The 18,388-nt window shown below is 36.2% G+C and overlaps 1 protein-coding gene across 2 annotated transcripts in view; it reads left to right on the top strand.

Moving 5' to 3' along the window:
* Nucleotides 1-18,388, top strand: part of LOC150092575 (dual specificity protein phosphatase CDC14C-like) — a 301,512-nt gene that overhangs the window by 124,728 nt on the left and 158,396 nt on the right. For both annotated transcript variants that reach the window (XM_090414344.1, XM_090414345.1), the window contains exon 4: nt 5,773-5,865. In XM_090414344.1, the coding sequence (XP_090270470.1) occupies nt 5,773-5,865 (93 nt within the window). The remainder of the gene's footprint in view (nt 1-5,772; nt 5,866-18,388) is intronic.

Raw genomic sequence — 18,388 nt, forward strand, 5'->3', positions numbered from 1 at the left:
CTTGAAGTGTGGAGTAATTACTTTGAAAAATTGCTAAACGAAACAAGCAGTGATAGCACATTAGTAAAAAACACTCAACAGGAATACATATCCATACTTGAAGTAGAAAAAGCCATCAAAGGCTTGGAATGTGGAAGGGCAGCAGGAGTAGATGATATTCGACCAGAAATGCTGAAGTATGGTGGTATAAAAGTCTTACAGTGGCTGCACTGCATAGTTCAGAAGACCTGAACAGAAGCTCTACTCCAATCATCAGGGACGAATTCCTGATGATTGGAGTAGAGCTCTCATAGTACCCATATATAAAAAGGGAAATAAAACTGAATGTGAGAATTTCAGAGGTATTTCCCTACTGAGTGTTCCTGGCAAGATTTATGCCAGTATACTTGAGAAACGGCTGAGAAGAATTGTGGAAGAAAATCTTGGTGAAGAACATGCTGGATTCAGGCCAAATAGAGGCTGTCAGGATCAGATCTGCACGTTACGACAAATAGTTGAGAAAGCACGGGAATATAAGAAAGATCTGTATTTAAGTTTTGTCGATTTGGAAAAGGCATATGACAAGGTGCCAAGAGAGAAGCTGTTCAATACGCTAGTTATATGGTGTCAATGGGGCATTATATGAAGCAATACTTAGTCTTTATTTGAGTTGTAAGTCAGCAGTTAGAATTGAAGGAAGTACAGGAAGATGGTTTAATGTTAAATTGGTGTGAAACAAGAATGTACATTATCCTCTCTGTTATTCATTATCTTTATGGATCACCTTATGAAGGAAAGTGGTATTAAGCATGATATCGGAATTGGAGATGTTAATGTCGGCTCATTGCTTTATGCAGACGATGTTATACTTCTAAATAAATCCACTACAAGTTTGTAAGATTTCCTGACTAAATTGAATAACTGTTGTAATAGATATGGCATGAAGGTCAGCAATAAAAAGACAAAGACAATGAAAACAGGTAGAATCGTTGAAAATGTCAACTGTGTTGTGAACGGGGAACCTGTGGAACAAATAAAACATTTCAGCTACTTAGGCACGATTTTTAGTGAAGATGGTAAATTAAATATGGAAATAGACAACAGAATCAACAAAGCTGGTATGGTAGGAAGTCAACTGAATAAATTCATATGGAATAAGAGAGAAAATAGTCGGAATACTAAATTAGCTGTATAGAAGACAGTGTTCAAACCAGTTTTAGCTTATGGATCTGAGAGCTGGGTCAGAAGTAAAACATTTGACCAAAGACTAGAGACCGCAAATATGAGAGTCCTGAGAAAGATTAGAAGCGTGAACAGATGGCATCAGTGGCAATATCATATTAAAAACGAGGATATTAGGAAAGAACTAGACATTGTCAGCATCCAGGAATGCGTTAGCAGAGCTAATCTCAGGTGGTATGGTCACTTAAACAGAATGGGCAAGGAAAGACTAGGAAAACAAGTGATCTCTGCCAGGTTGGTAGGAAAACGACCCAGAGGAAGACCAAGATATAGATGGATTGATACGGTACGAAGTGCCTTTGACGATAGAAATATAAGATCTGATAATGTTGGAGTCTTGACAGGTAACAGACTGATTTGTGGAAAATTGTAGATAGGAAGTTAATAATGATTTAAATTTTTCATGTAGTACCATCATATCCTGTACACCCCTTGAGGGTACATGGCAGGAATTTGATGATGACAATGATGTAACTATTTACCTTTACGAAGGAATGGATAGACATCATTTAAATTACTGTATTCCGGTTTGGCGTTCATATTTTAAAAAGGACAGAAATAATGCTGGATGAGGTTCACGGGGAGAGCGACAAGATCGATATCTGGAATGATTGGCTATTCATATGTAGGAAGAACTTGATTTCTTAGCATATAAATGTTGGAAACAAGACGAATTGGGGAGGAGGAGATTTGATGGAATTGCATGCAACTCTTACCGCAAAATTCACTTATTAGAGGACATAATTTTAAACTCATGAAGAATTGCTGTTAGATTTACGAAAATATTTTATTGAAGTGAGAATTGGCCACTGGAATTACCTTCTGAAAGCATTAATAACATATATTTAAGACAAATTTGAAGATGTCTTGTCAAGTATCTGGGAGGAGAAAAAAAAGTTAATTTTGTATAACAGTATTTCTTGTATTTTATGCTTAGGTATAATAATTTTATTGGAAACAGTTTTATTTACTCAGACGTAATCGCTTTACTGTGTAAAGTTATTACTTTATTATATACTGTTAATGGTTTTGTACGACCATCACATGTATTTTGCTTTTAAGGATTCTCTTTGTGTTCGGATGGCGATGCTTATGAGCTCTGCTTCCTTACATTGGATGTTATAGTAATAAGTTTTTTTTTTTTTTTTCCAAGTTGAATAATGACGTATTACGGTGTCAAGATGCATAAAGAGGAAAACGACACAGTTTATTGGTTTCCAGGATAGATAGATGATTAAAAGTCTCATTTCCATCATTTTCACCCAAAAAGTCTATGTGATGTGTCATTTCAGACCATAGCATTCTTTTCCCGTGTTTCTGATCCCGAATATGTGCAGTATTTGGTTATAGCGAATAAGCAACGAACTGATGAGAAATCACCCTGTCCTTTACACAAGATCCGAAGGGATTTGTTTGGAATGTAATGTTGCTATTGGGTGAATAGCGGTTCTGACAAAATGGTGCCACTGTATACATCACTGTTGAGAAACACATTGTAGGTCTCCAAGCGTCACTTCCTTTTGCCTTATCTCAAAAGGAAGTGAATAAAGGTCAATTCACCAACCCTATTCATATTCGTGACACATATTGAAGGGATGTGTGCTTCTACCCATTAGTATTTAATACTACATAATTATTTTCATCTAGGAAATGTTTGACGGTTCTCTTCCCGACTTGAAAAATTCTTAAGCCTGATCATGATTTGCCTTCAGTATGTGGTAAGTTAACTATATTTCATGTATTAAAACAATACCATTCAGACATACATTTCAGGACCATATAATGTACAATTCTAATTACGTAACGTGTACCCGAAGTGTCATTAATGGTACACTTCAAGGTTCATTACCATTTCGTTCCTGTGGGAAATAGATAGCAGATTTTCATAAGGGATGATAATTCAAACACACTGTCTTGTTTTGCTTCGCACTGTTTTGCACACCCGGAAACAGGTTTTGTTGTTGTTGTTTGTAAATCTTCGCTGAGGACAATTCTATATCAATAAAAAAAAAAAAAAAAAAAAGAAATTTTCAAGCACGAGATTCTAAGATCATGTGTCATGATATTTACCGCAGTAATTTAGTCATGAAATATGTGTGTGTGTGTGTGTGTGTGTGTGTGTGTGTTTCTTCCCTTTGCGTAGTTACCTGTTACGGAACTATATTCAGACCTTCAAAGCCGTACCATCCCGAGGATAAGGTGGCTAGCCCTATGCCTCCCGGTGTGTCTTATGTCTGTAGATGCGTGTGACAGGGCCGATTTGCCTGCTTGCGGGAGGAAAAACCCCAGATAAACTGGGGAGAAAAACCCTGCTGTCCACGCCCAAGACAGGCTCACTTGGTTATGTCTGAGAAAGATCCTTAAGCTCCTCACGTCGGCGACGGGAATTGAACCCAGTAGTACACTCCTTTCCCAGGCATATGGTTGCGAAGAGCATATATATATATATATATATATATATATATATAAAATAAGTGAAAAATTTGTACACCATACAGTACTTTATTATGAGATTGTCTTCGTTTAATTATAAGGTGCAAGATATCTGTTTGAGGTTGTATGATGTTACAGATGTACATTCCCGCTTTCCACCAGTAGTATTACAGGAATATATCACCTTTCAAAGAATTAGTGTCACCTAAGCCAGTGCTTCCCAAACTTCTGGATGTCAGGGCCCCCTTTGTAAAAATTAAAATATTTCACGGCCTCCCTCGAAAAAAATTAATAGAGATATATTATTATAATATTTATTGTATTTATATTCAATACAAAACATACACAGCGAATATTGCAAAAATCAAATGCATATATTACTTTTTTTGCCTCTTACCGTTTGGTTCTGAAGACGATACGGTCTGTTCTGGTAAAATATGAAATACTCTCCTTTTTTTTTTTTTTTTGAGCCTTTCTGCTTCTTCTGATTGTTCGCGGGATTTTTTTTTTATTTTTTATCAACCACTTATCCATCTCAGGGTTAAATTTTTTAACGTAGAATAGATCAAATAATATCACCACTTACCGATACTGGCACACCACAGACTGATAACATGAAATTAGTGAATATTACCTGAATAAGGGAATCCCCGAACCAGGAACATTTTTCACTTTTGTGACATTTTTTTCTTTTACGGTAATTAAGCCTAACGCGAAACAGACAGCAAAGACAGTCTTTATTAAAACGTGCATATGATTGGTGCGGTATTAACAAAAGATCGCGCAACCGAAAGATAAAAGCATAGCTGGCAATTGAGTTGAAATGCTCTCTCTTCATATGTGAAATGAAGAGAGTTCCACAATTCCATATGTGAAACTGCCATAACATTCATTATATATATATATTACTTAGTTTTAACACTTTTACGAATTTTAACACGTTCGGTTGAATTTTATATTGCTGCCTTGAGAAATCGAACTCACACACATCTAATTAATAACAATAGTTTTTAGTTAGATACTGTGTTTGCCCATGCAACATATGGTTTTGTTTCAGTCTATACAGCATAGTTTCTGTATGAGGGGGAATGTGATTCATTAATTAGTGTGTTTTTATCCCAGTTGTCTCCAATTGCACTATTTGTTGAGAAATATATTACACAGATTCCTCATACCTTATTCACTGGCATAATAAAAGTATTTATTTTTATTGCCTCTGCAGTATAGTGGCTCTTAGGGAGGGCGTGTTGTTTACCACTGCAAGTGAGTTACTATATCCCCACATGAACTTGTTTAAGCTTTTTTTCATGTGTGAAGTATATGCGAAACTTGTATTGGTAACAGAAAACTAGCTCGGATGACAGTGATAATATAAAACGAGTTTTGATATGTATATAGAGTCAATATCAACAGTCCCTGATTACGAACGCGTTATGAAAGGGACAGGAAGATTTGGAACTTCCCTGGAGAACATTCGAAGTAAATACAATTAACCACACTGCTTTGAAATGAAACATATGAATAAGCAATATTTACTAATATTCGTTAAGCGCCGAAATACGCAGGAAGCAAAGTTTGTGAACCAACACCAATGTGTGAATTTTTCCATTAAAATATAAAAAATAATAAAAAAGAAATAATAAAAGTTAAATACGTTTGTTTTAAAAAAAAAATATACTTAGTCTTAAAACATTTTAAATTTGTTTTCATTATTTCACGGCCCCCCTCAACAAAACCTACGGCCCCCAAGGGGGCCTCGGCCCACAGTTTGGGAAGCGCTGACCTAAGCGGTCTCCCTCCATTTGTTTAAAAAAGTTCCAAATTAAGGCTAGCAAAGTTTGACCTACGTAATTTATGGTGACCAAGATATTTTCATCGATAAGTTGCAGAATGTATCGTTCAGACATGAATAGTTAACTTGCCAGTCAGCTAGTCAACTAACCAATATTTGTATGGTATCATTGTTTGTCAGTTGTCTTTCTGCTACCGTCCTGTTGATAATGTCGTTGATCGTTTGTTTGTTTTTGTTACGCAAAAGGGATTTTATATTATGTTCCTTTGTAATTATCTTTGGTTGTGATACTGAATAGAATGTTTACTTATATTATCTTTCTCTAGCTACCGTCCTTATCGAAGAAGAAACTTGTCCATTATACATCAACATTCAGGGAGAAACGAGTCAACGCAGCGTTTTTAATTGGCTCTTATGTGGTGAGTGGAACTACGTTAATCAATTCTTTGTTAGTGTGTATACTCAGAAAATGATTTTTTTCAAAAGTGTTTTTTTTTCGAAAATGCTTTTTTGTTTCAATGACAGCATAATAATTTTTCGAAGAAAAGTCACTACCTCGAGTTAAAATGCATTTAGACGTTGCTCAAAAAAAAAACTGGAAGCTGTAGCAGGCTAAATTAATGCTAATAACGCTCGCTTGAACAGCTGCTCACTGTCTAGACCAGTGCTTCCCAAACTTATGGGTGTAAAGGCCCCTTTGAAAAAATTAAAATATTTCACGCCCCCCCAATCAAAAAAAATCGTAATTCAGACATATATTATTATACTATTTATTGTATTTATATTCAATACAAAACATACACAGCGAATATTGCAAAAATCAAATGCAATTATTAGCATCTTACATACTTTGACATGGCACATTATCTTATATTTTTATATAGATTTATTATTATAGATATATAAACTTGGCGCTTTTAAATGAGCGCAAGATTTTGCGTTTGTAAGCTTTCTTTGTGCTTTTTATCAATACTTTGAAATGAAACATATATGAATAAGCATATATTTACTAATATTCATTAAGCGCTGAAATATGCAGGAACCAACACCAATGTGTGATTAAAATATAAAAAATAACAAAAAAGAAATAATAAACAATAAAAATTAAATACGTTTCTTTTAAGATTAAAAAAAAATCTACTTAGTCTTAAAACATTCGTTTTAAATTTGTTTTCATTATTTCACGGCCCCCTCAACAAAACTAACCGCTTCCAAGGGGGCCGCGGCCCTCGGTTTGAGAAGCGCTGGTCTAGACCAATCTTGGACCTGTAATAACACAAGTGAATACTCTTTTCACGTGAGATGGAAATGTATTTGTAAGTATAAAGCATACTTCCAAGTATAAATAAAACATTTTTTATTGAATTACTTAATAACACGAAAAATCATGTCATTTCAACTATTATGCGCATATTTGGGTATCTGATTGGACGGCTCTTCACGCATGCTCTTTGTGGTGTCTAGATTATTTTTATGCCACTGAACTGTACTAAAGGACAAGGGCTAAGAATGTTGCCATTCTTCTTATTCGAGGTCTGTGAAGTGTCTTGAAAATAAAAGTGCCATGTTTGGTTTCTAGTATAAGGCTTCCATAGGTTTACACCCACGAGTGGGTGTGATTCTCATAAAATAATAACGACGATGCATTACAATTAATTTAATTGAAAGTTAAAAGCAAAACTAATAAAGAAAATACATAAAGCATTCCGTTACCCATTTAATGTTTTTTTTTTCATCCCTTTTTTTTTTTTTTTTTTTAATATCTGCGTATTATGCACGTTGAAGTTATGACACTATAAGTCATATTAGGAGCGATACTGTTACTATTAGCTGTTGAAATACGTGACGTGGATTCTCACAGCTGTTTCATTTACTAACATAGACGTACAGGTTAGAAGGTGCAAGCTGTTTACTGCCATGATGAACTCTCGTATACATGGAGTCGTTAACCTTAACAATTTATGTAACCTAATATAGAGAGCCGGTTTAAAACAGCTACTGTCGTCGCAGAAATTTTAGATGAGTACATCAGTAGGACGTTGCCCGTAATTTTGTGTTGCTTTTAATATAAGTTCACAACAAAAAATCTTTTTGAGATTTGCATTAACCCGGAAACTGCACAATCTGTTCATTGTCAGTGTTAGGCTATTGATTAGAATTCTCTTGTACGAAAATGATTAAATCGCATTAAATGAATGAAAACTTTTGTTCATATACCGCGAGGAATATTATCACATTTAATAAGAATATTATTGTGGAAAGTTCACAAAAGCACATTTTATTTAAACGTATTCAGATAATAACTGAATTTCCAATTTCGATAAATTTGTTTGGAAATTACTATAGACCAGGAAACTGCTATAGACCAGGTGATGGAATAAATGGGGGGGGGGGAATAGTATGCATAATGGAAACAAATTGATGGAAGGAGGGTAATTGTTATGGGGGATTTCAACTATGGTAACACTAATTGGAAGGAGGAGAGGACACATGGGAGGAAGGAATTGGATTTTATTCATTTATTAAGAGATAACTATTTGAGACAGCATGTAATTGAAAATACTAGGGGTTTCAGAGTGCTTGACCTGGTAATAGCATCTGAGAATTTGACTGTAATGAATATGCCCATGTTGCCACCTATTGGTGAGAGTGATGAGGTGGCTAATGGCTAAAGGTGTTGAATTTTCGATTAAGACAGGATACTTGTGGAATACCGTGCTGGCAAGTATGTCAAGCTTAGGAAATTGTTTGATTCAGTGCCATGGCGTGTAAAACTGCAAATGCTGGATGTTGATAGGGCATGGGAAGTGGTCAAGGAGCATTTACAGGAGATTATGGCTGATTGTATACCTAGGGTCCGAATAGTAAAACAAGTAGGGGTTAAATGGATGAATAACACCATTAAGCTTGAGCTGCAAAAAAAAGAAACACCTGTGGAGGGAATTTAAAGAGAAAGGTGACCTGCAGGCATACGAACGGTATAAAGCGCAGGCCAGAAGGGTAACGAGTGTGGTAAGAAAATCAAAAGCGGATTATGAAAGGAAAGTAGCTATGCTAGCTAAAGAGAATTCCAAACAGTTCTTTCAATATGCTGCAAGCAAAAGAAAAAAAAAAAAAAAACTGTACACGGCAGAATGATTTTAAGGAATGACGATGGTAAGGAGGTCACTGAATCAGTCGATATAGTGGAAGTACTGAGTGAGCACTTTGCAAGAGTATATCGTCCAGGTAGTGACATTGAAAGAATGAAAGGACCATTAGTTTATACGGGAATTGTGATGAATGAAGTTGAGGTGAATAGTCTATTACAGAACCTTAATGTGAATACATCTGTGGGATTGGATGGTATACCGACACAGGTCTTGCATGAGGCGGCTAAGGAATTATCAGTGCCCTTGACCATGTTGTTTAATCTGAGTCTCGGGCCTGGTTTAGTCCCGAAGATGTGGAAAGAGGGGAAAATAGTTCCACTGCATAAAGGAGGATCCAAGACTGCTGTTGCAAATTACCGACCGATCAGCATATCAGGAGTCGTTGGCAAGGTTTTGGAGAAAGTAGTCAAGGGAAAAATACAGGAATGGATTGATGAAAATGAGATACTGTACGGGAGACAGCATGGCTTTGTGAAGGGTAGATCATGCCTCAGTAACTTGCTCAAGTTTTATAACACAGTGACGGCTGAACTGGATAAGGGTAATGGGTTTACAGTGATACTGCTGGACTTGGCAAAGGCATTTGACAGGATACCACATGGAAGTTTAATCCGTAAACTGCAACATATGGGAATGGATATAGGATTAGTGTGATGGATAGGTGGGTGGTTGATGGAGAGATATCAGAGAGTAGTTTATTCAGGAGTAGAGTCCAAAAGACGGTCTGTGACTAGTGGTGTGCCGCAGGGTTCTGTTGTTGGACCGCTGCTGTTTAATTTGTTCATTAACGATATAGGGAAGGATCTGAGTGGAACAGTTCACTGATGATGCAGAGTTGGGTAGGGCAATAGTGAATGCAGAAGATTTCAAAATCTTGCAGGATGATTTGGATAGATTCAGTGGTGAGCAAAAAGGGGTTCGCGCGAGCCCTTTGTTAAATTTTTCTCAAATTTACGAGTCCCTTGTTCTTCTTGTTTAATAATCTTGTAGAACTAGAAAATATCACCGTGGAATGTATACATGTTACTATAATTGCTACTTTAAATTCATATGGATTTTCTGATAACTATATAAAAAATCATTTCATTGCATTTTGTTCTGACGGTGCTAGTATAATGTTAGGAAACAAATCAGGTGTTGCAATCAAACTTCTACAAAAATTTCCCAACGTTGTGATTTGGCACTGCGCTCATTGTTTACACTTAGCATTAGACGATCCGATAAAAAACATTAAAGAAATAAATCATTTTGAAACATTTATGGATAAATTATATGCTTTTTATCATCAATCACCAAAAAATCAACAAAAATTAAATACGATTGCAAAAGACCTCGGTAGCGAAATTTTAAAGATCGGCCGTGTGTTTGGACCACGATGGGCAAACTTGCAGTTTACGAACGACTCTTGCTTTGTGGAGAAGTTACCCAGCTTTATGCAAGCATTTTGCATCGAACGATAAATATAAGGATTTTAAACCAACTTCTCAATTTGGAATTTTTAAAAGATCTAGCATTAATGATTGATATCCTACAGGAATTATCATATCTGTCAGCAGCTCTACAAAGTCGCAATATAAGTATTATAAGGACTAAGTTAGGCTTTTTTTTTTTTTTCTCTACACGATGCTAGCCCGTTGTTAAAATTTCCATAGCTCACCACTGGATAGATTGGAGTTCTGGGCAAAGGAGAATGGATGTCAATTTAATGTGACAAAATGTAAGGTTATGCATTTTGGGGTGAAAAGATTAGCAGCAGTATACCACATTGGTGGAACTGTACTCTAGGAGATTGATGAGGCCAGGGACTTTGGAGTGTTGGTGGATAGGGAGATGAAGTTTAGGGGGCACATTGCAAAAGTGACTAAATCAGCTCATCAACTCACTTGATTGTTGAAAAATACTTTGACGAGCAGAGACAAGCAAGTTATTGTACCCCTGTACCGAGCCTTGATAAGACCTTATCTCGACTACTGTGCCCAGATTTGGTCACCTCGATTCCTTCTTGATGGGGAGGAGGTGGAGAGGATCCAGAGGCGAGTGACCAAGATAATAGCAGGTCTATGGAATGAACCTTATGAGAACAGGTTGAAGATTTGTGGGCTGGAGAAATTGGTTGAAAGGTGGAAAAGGGGAGATATGATTGAGACATTCAAATTGCTGAATTGTTTCTATAGGATTAATTCATAGGATATTTTTGAGATTAGGACTGGTGGTGGGAGAACTAGGGGATATCTATGGAAGCTGGGGGCACGAGTGTGGTTAGCAAGGGTGTTAGAGCTGGGCTTTTTACTTTTAGAGTGGTAAATGAGTGGAATAAGCTGCCAGAGTCTGTTGTGGGTGCTATGCCAGTGAATGAGTTCAAGGCAACGTATGATAGATACTGTGAGAATGTCGAATAGTTGTGTGTGGACATGATGTTTAGGGCCTCCGTCGATGAGTCTAAGCACTCCTTGGAGTCGCCCGTAATAATAATAATAATAAATTTGTTTACTCTTAACATTGAAAAGTTCAAATATTTTTCATTTTCTTATTGTTATTTTTAAGTTATTGAATTGTTATGTCTAGCGTCCTTTAACTAATGATAATTATTATATTGTTTGATGAATAAAATGTAAAAAGTATGTAAGAATATTAATAGTGAAACAGGGATTGAACGTCTTATGAAGTTTTCGGTGAGTTGGTAAGGACAAGTTTTGAAAAAAAATAAAAATAAATATATATATAATAATCATCATTGTTCTGATTTATGTGCAATTCTGCCGCCTATCACACAAAACAGCCTTCAATATTCCATTTAGAATGATGGGAAAACGTTCGTTCCACTGAGTTACATTTCAAAACACACATGTTCGACGTTTTCGTTGAGGCGTCGTTAGTTTACAATGACGATGTTCCTTTTTCAAACTGCTTGCCTCTTCAAACAGTTTGTTCAGGAGCCGTTTCAAGGTTTCTAGTCGAACAGCGCAATCATGATCTGTATCCCCCATGGAGAGCTTCTGATTTGAGTGGGGACGCACTGCGATGCTTTCAACAAAAAAAAAAAAAAAAAAAAAAAACACCTTAACATGGGAAATTGTCATCGCTCATTTCATTGAACAGACAACACGTTTTCTTTCCACCTTCCATAATGTGTATTTTGTTTATGCAACTCCATTTCAACTATTTTTTTCTTTAATTTCTGCAGTTCAAACTGCGTGTTCCGATAATAGATAAATATGCTTTCTCAAAATAGTTGGATTTCTGAGAGCTAAATATTGTTTGCTCATTTCCATTATTAAAACACAAAGTATTGTTGTTTTTTTTTAATAATAAACATTCCAAATACATACAAAGTATCACCAATCCATCTCACAAATCAAACAAACTGCTCGGTAATTATATAAGTGTGTTTATAAACTGAATTACATAACATATGTAATCTGGATAATCTCTTGCGTATGCAGCGCATAGCTACCGCAACATTATCATCGACAAGAGTTTAAACAACGATAACGTCGCCGAACGTTCTACACCAGCGGTCGGCGAGGATCTACGGAAGGGTTGCGAAGAATCCTTAGAAGAAAATCAATGAAATAACTGCATCAGCTTTCGCCGATCGATAACGCTGCTGAATGGCTCTTCTGTCCATTACGTACTCCGTAGTTTTGAAGTAAATGTTGACATTTTGGTTAACCAACATCAATTTTTTTTTTTTTTCTGCTTGTCTTTTGCACTAAGAGAACTTTTCGATTTAAGAAATTCAGAGCTTCCTTTAGTTTCCAAGATGTTAATCGAATAGTCAGTTCACCACTAGGGCTATGAATTCTCGATTTTTCCTTGTTGAGCACAGTTAAAGTAGGAGCAAAATGGTGGATAATAAAATTTTTGGCCTTACTATTAAAAAGGAAGTTAGTCCTTGGGCAAGAAAAAAAAGGAATCCAAGGTGTGTGTGTGTGTGTGTGTGTGTGTGTGTGTGTGTGTGTAGGGGGGGGGGAAATAGCCGCATTTCATTGTGCGAATTCATTTTTATGACCTACGTAAGAAGTATTCGTCGGAGACCTAAACGAAATTTTACCCCAATATCCAGTGAAACTGCATACTCAAGTGAATCTTCAACTTTTTTTTAAATTATATTTTCTAATGAGAACATTGGCGACCCGTCTTTTTCGCTTTTAATAACTCCACTTGTTGCCATTTGCTCTTAAGCTACCTTCACGAGCCTTCTGACAGCTGTAAGCTGACATATAGGTGATATAAGTGACACGTTTGGAAAGGACCAAACGATGATGTAAAAAAGATTACATCTGTCTGGTTATACGAAAAACAAGCTCTTGATATAGTATCTGCCGTAAGATCGGTAAAAAAAAATGTACACGTAGGTACAAAATAGCTTCCATCTGAAACTTACAATCATCTTCAGTGTACTGATTATGTTTTCTATTCTAGCATCCTGTTACCTTCACCACAAGATATTACGATACCGACAAATGTCGAATCTTCTACTTTCAGCGTGGATAGGAAGTCATCACTGGAATCCTTTATGAAGTGATCAACAAAACTTCATCCGATTGAATAGCAGGAATTAAATCATCTTTTTAGACATTTAAATCGAACTTCTTGGACCTCATTGCCAACTAGGAAACGAACATTTCGGTTTATAAATACTATCTTCATGTTTTGAGACAGAATTGAAAAATGTTACTGCGTTGAAGAAGATGGGTATCGGCTCCAAAAAAAAAAAAAAAAAAGCTTGAAAGTAGTTTTACAACCTGATGGTAACGAGAAGCATTTCGTATCCGGCCCAGTAAGTGTGAAGGATTCTAATGGCAGCATGTCCAATTTGACGGAAGTAATAAGCTATACACTACCTTTGAAATATTGTTATTAATAGTATTATTACGTGACACCTACATATGGAGTGTATAAACTCATCGCAGGAGAGCACTAGACACTCTTTGTGTATTTTTTATGTTTGTTAATTGAGTGTGTTCCCTGGCCCTGATTTGCCTATACGTGGGATGAAAAATATCTTTATTTTTGATAGTCAGCAGAACATTATAAAAAAATGCTGCTGTCTGTATAAAGATTTCGCACCAGCAAGAGAACAAATAATCAAATCTTATTTTTAATGAGATATATTATTATTATTACGTAACACCTCCAGGGAGTCCAAAGGCTCATCGAGGGAGGGCTTCTACTCTGCAGCTCTCCGTCTCCACCACTCAATCCACCAACTACACTGAACCGCAACTACACCAACGCCATCTACCGTCAACCACCACTAGTATTTTCAAAGACAATCACAAACATCCATGCCCACGGCGGGATTCTAACCCGCAGCCTTTTGGCTGTAGAGCGGATACGCTAACCATTCGGCCACCCATGCCGGCAAAAATCTGCCAACGCCTTTTATAAGGAGGGGGGGGGTATTCCTAACTTTGGAGACTGAGTGGGCAGTTCAATCTCCACTGGTAGCCAATCAGAGATCGCTAACTCAAAGCTATAGGCCAGCAACCTCTGATGGAATGTATATGGAAGTATACATTCCATCAGATCTACTAACATAAGTAGAGGCCTGAAAATCATTCAGAGATTTTGTTAAATTGTTTTTAAAAGTGGGCAGGATGGTACTGAAGATTCTTAGGCGGATTTCTTTTTTGGGAGGGGAAAAAACTTTTTTGGAGTCAGTTTCAAGAAAATAATACCAGAAAAAATGAAATGCTACCAGCTGTTTTTTCATCAGAGCCATCAAATTGCATACAAAAGGAATCTGAGTACTTGATTATAATAATAATAAAAGACAAGCCTTATAAACTCGAGGAGCTATGCAAGCTCGTTCAGAGCAGGCTTTTACAAACATCCATGCCTACAATGAGATCAGAACCCACGACCGAGTATGCTAAAAATCATTACACTTGGCCACCCAAGCCAGCAAATAAGCACTTCTAAATTATAATTATAATTTTTTTTTTAATTTTCTGACTTACTGTAAATATTGTAAAATATGCAGATAGTTGAAATAAAAATAAGTTCAAATTTTAAATTTTACGTCCTAAAATGCGCAGAATCTTCCTATCTCTTGTTAAAATAATCTTTCCTAGCATTATTCCAATAAACGTATTTCGCAGAAATAAAAAAAAAAGTTTTTATTTTGTTTTTATTAAATTTGCTGTTGGATACAGAAATTAGTGTTAAATCGTACCAGTTGTCCTCATTTCTTTAATTGAACCTCCCCGCCTCGTTAAATTTAGATGGTGATTTCCGAATTTAAGTACATGTTCACAATCTTGTGTTGAAATGTTCTTCTACATAAAGTTTTCTTTACCGCATTCTGCTAGTCTTAATTTTGGATGTCTTCGTCCAAACGTTAGATGTATATCGGGGCATGAAATGCATATAGGCCAAACATCCTATCCTGTAATACTTCCAGAAGTTTTTTGTTACATTTTCAGAACTTTAGCTTGACGTTGCGAGCCTTTTGCTATTCACTCCCTCCAACTTCCTTTCGTGTTCCGTTTCTTCGAGAACATTAAGCTACATCTAACCTATTTTTGGTATGTAAAGTGGAATACGCCCTCAACTAACGTGTCTCCAAGTGTTCGACGTCGCCAGTTTCTATGACAACCTACACATTTCGGGGATTTTAGTGGGTCAGCAATGGCAAGTACGTATCGACAAAACCAGTGCGTGTTTCCGGTGTGTGAATGCTGTCGATAAAAGTTGCTTCTTTTTGACGTTTATAATCATGTACGAAATGTTTTCCCTTTACACGACATATAATTTCGCAGTATCACGTGATTCGGAACGTCGCTTGGGAAACGCCCATTCGTGTGACATTCGCCACCTGTTTATCGGTATTTCTCTCCCCTTCACCTTAGCGCCACACCCAGTGCACTAAACGGTTTGCATGTCCTTATATCAGATGAATCGGTGCATACTTCAGATAGAATATTTTATTTCTTAGTATATAAAGTGATATTGATTACGACAAAATAATGAAACAAACAAAAAATTACTTCATTATTCGTGTTTTGAATGCTTCGCGAGCTGAACTGGTATATTTTGAAGACCCTATGAGGAACAAATGTGTGACATGCTGTTCATTCTCTTTTATCGAGAGAATTTGTTATAAAGGACTGCATTTCTTCATTGATCTAGAAATGAAATACTGTTCGATTAAAAAACAAACACTAATACAACTCGAAAATGCAGTTCTTCTTTGTATGTCAATCAGTGGCGGCTCGTGGCTTGAAATCGTGGGGATGCTGCGTGCGACTTTCGAAATATACGACACTGTAAGTACTGTGTATACGTGTTTGGATAAAATATCAAAATTATGGTAAAAATTAAAAAAAAAATAAACATGAAAAAATGTTTATTATCGATAAAATTATACCGTTTGGTATAATTCAAAATTACTTAAAAAAATAAAATCCATTATCATAACCCCAATAATCTGCTAAAACAAAAAACTATAACAAAATGTTATGTCTTTAATTGTAATGTCCAAATATTTAATGAGACGGAGTAAACACGATAAGCACTACGAACACTTTACTACTGGCGCAAACTGCATATAAACAACAGTGGAACTGCGCGATGGACAGTGCCATATTACGCTAATAGCTCACATCTCACTCTGCCGTGCATATGCTTGCGCGCGTAGCAATATGACACTGTGGTAAACACAGTGCCGATAGCGTCCCTCGCCCTCCTAAGTGCTACAAGATGGATTTTTATTATTTTTTATACAAAACAAGAGAATTGTATAGGATTGTTTATGATAAAATTAAATATTACAATAAATATAAATAAATTAATAAATATATTTATATATCGAGAAAAAGTGGGGATTGCTGCAGTTCCACAGTGCCTATGCACGAGCCGCCCCTGATGTCAATATTATAACATGTATGCTGAAGAGTTTTCTAAATATTTATTCTAGTTTAACTAACCTTGCAGTACAAGAACATGTGGAAAATGATTTTCATCTTCAGAAAATTCCCAAAGGAGCTCTCTGAAAGCTAGTTGCGAAAATCGTGCCTTCTTTTAATTCACTTTTTTATGTATAAAGAACTAAAAAGTTAATGAGTTCCCCATTATTTCTCCCTAAATATCATTTAAAGCAGTTTCGTAATTTATCATGAATGCTACCAGTTATATAAGCAAAGGTAGCTTTAAGCTTTCATGCGAGCCTGTATTTTGATTATTTAGTAGTAATCGCCACAGTAACCACAATATAATGTTTATAAAGTATGCTAATAGATGGCGCCACCCGGTAGCATACGCTGATCTAAGATCATTATATTGCATGAATCTTGAATCTCTTGGACAGATGGAGCTTGCAATCTCTGAGAAAATTAAAAAGAAATAAGCGTAGAATTTTTTTATTTTTTTGAAATTGTTCAAAGCCAACTGATATTTGGTTCGCATTTAAGACAGAACATCGCATGAGAGAGAGGGAATACAAGTTTCCGAATTAAAATACCACAAACATTTTTCCTTCAGAGATGCAAATATTTTTAATTGAATATTATCAGGCGTACATAGAGGGCAGCACACTTATCCTTCCTTGCTATTGTTCTTTTTTTTTTTTAAAGCAGGAAAGTTTTAACTTGCAGTACTATGGGTGGACCATAATTAAGTAGAAATCTATTGAGTTTATCTTAATGCTTACAAACTATTGGATATATTAAACGCATATAGCTTTCTATAATACAGAAGTAGCAAGGATGAATAAAAACTTCAAGTGGTTAGTGCACTGCGTCTAAGTTGAACCGAAAATTGATGTTGATGGATTGCCCCCTCGAGTTTCCACAGGTTCTGTGGGAAATGATGAATTATAAATTAAACCTTGGGATGTGCATTACCAGTAGAAATATTTGTATAGGAGGCATAACACAAAAACTGAGCTCGTGTGTGCTACAGTAGACTGAATTAATAAGTGACTGGTCATTAATCAATCAGCTCTCTGTGGAACGAAGACTTTCCAAGACACAGAGCTGTATGTAGTAAGCAAGATGGATTTGTTCGAATGAGATGTAGTGTGTGAAGGTGAAGAGAAAGGTCCAGTTTTTTTTATATATACCAAGAAAGCTATAGATGTGATATGTTTATCTCAGAAGTTACGGTTATTCCAAGAAGTGAAGTCCATTCTATGAAATCTTGGCGGTATTCAAAGTAAGATTAAGATTACTCAAATTAAGTGGACATTGAATCCAACATTATTTCAAATCCGAATAGAGAAACTACAAGAGTTTCGTGCCGAATATAGAAACTATAAAAGTTTCGGCGGATCCAAGCGTAAGGAAACCTTTCATGTCAGGGGCAACTCGTAGTAAAGGTGGAGTAAGCTCTGATCACTATCCTTAGTATTTCCCATAATGTAAAACATCGACTAGCGGACATGTATGATGTTATACATTATGGGGGGGGGTCACTATCAAGACCTTTTAGACCTTTGTTGAGGTCTCGTCAGTGGGAGCCAGACCCAGATGTAAAATACTCAGGTTGAAGTGATGCAGAACTTATACTTTACAATACTAGTCGCTGAAAAAGGTACCACATCACAAAAGGCACCAAATTGCGACTCGTATTGTAAAGTATAAGTTCTGCATCACTTCAACCTGAGTATTTCATCTGGGTCTGGCTCCCACTGACGAGACCTCAACAAAGGTCGAAACAGGTCTCGGTAGTGACCCCCCCTCCCCCATAATGTATAACATCATACATGTCCGCTAGTCGATGTTTTACATTATGGGAAATACTAAGGATAGTGATCAGAGCTTACTTCACCTTTACTACGAGTTTC

The sequence above is a fragment of the Typopeltis vanoorti genome, chromosome 25, assembly GCF_054136105.1.
Source record: "Typopeltis vanoorti isolate ZY-2024b chromosome 25, IOZ_Tvanoo_1.0, whole genome shotgun sequence".
Taxonomy (NCBI): Eukaryota; Metazoa; Arthropoda; class Arachnida; order Uropygi; family Thelyphonidae; genus Typopeltis; species Typopeltis vanoorti.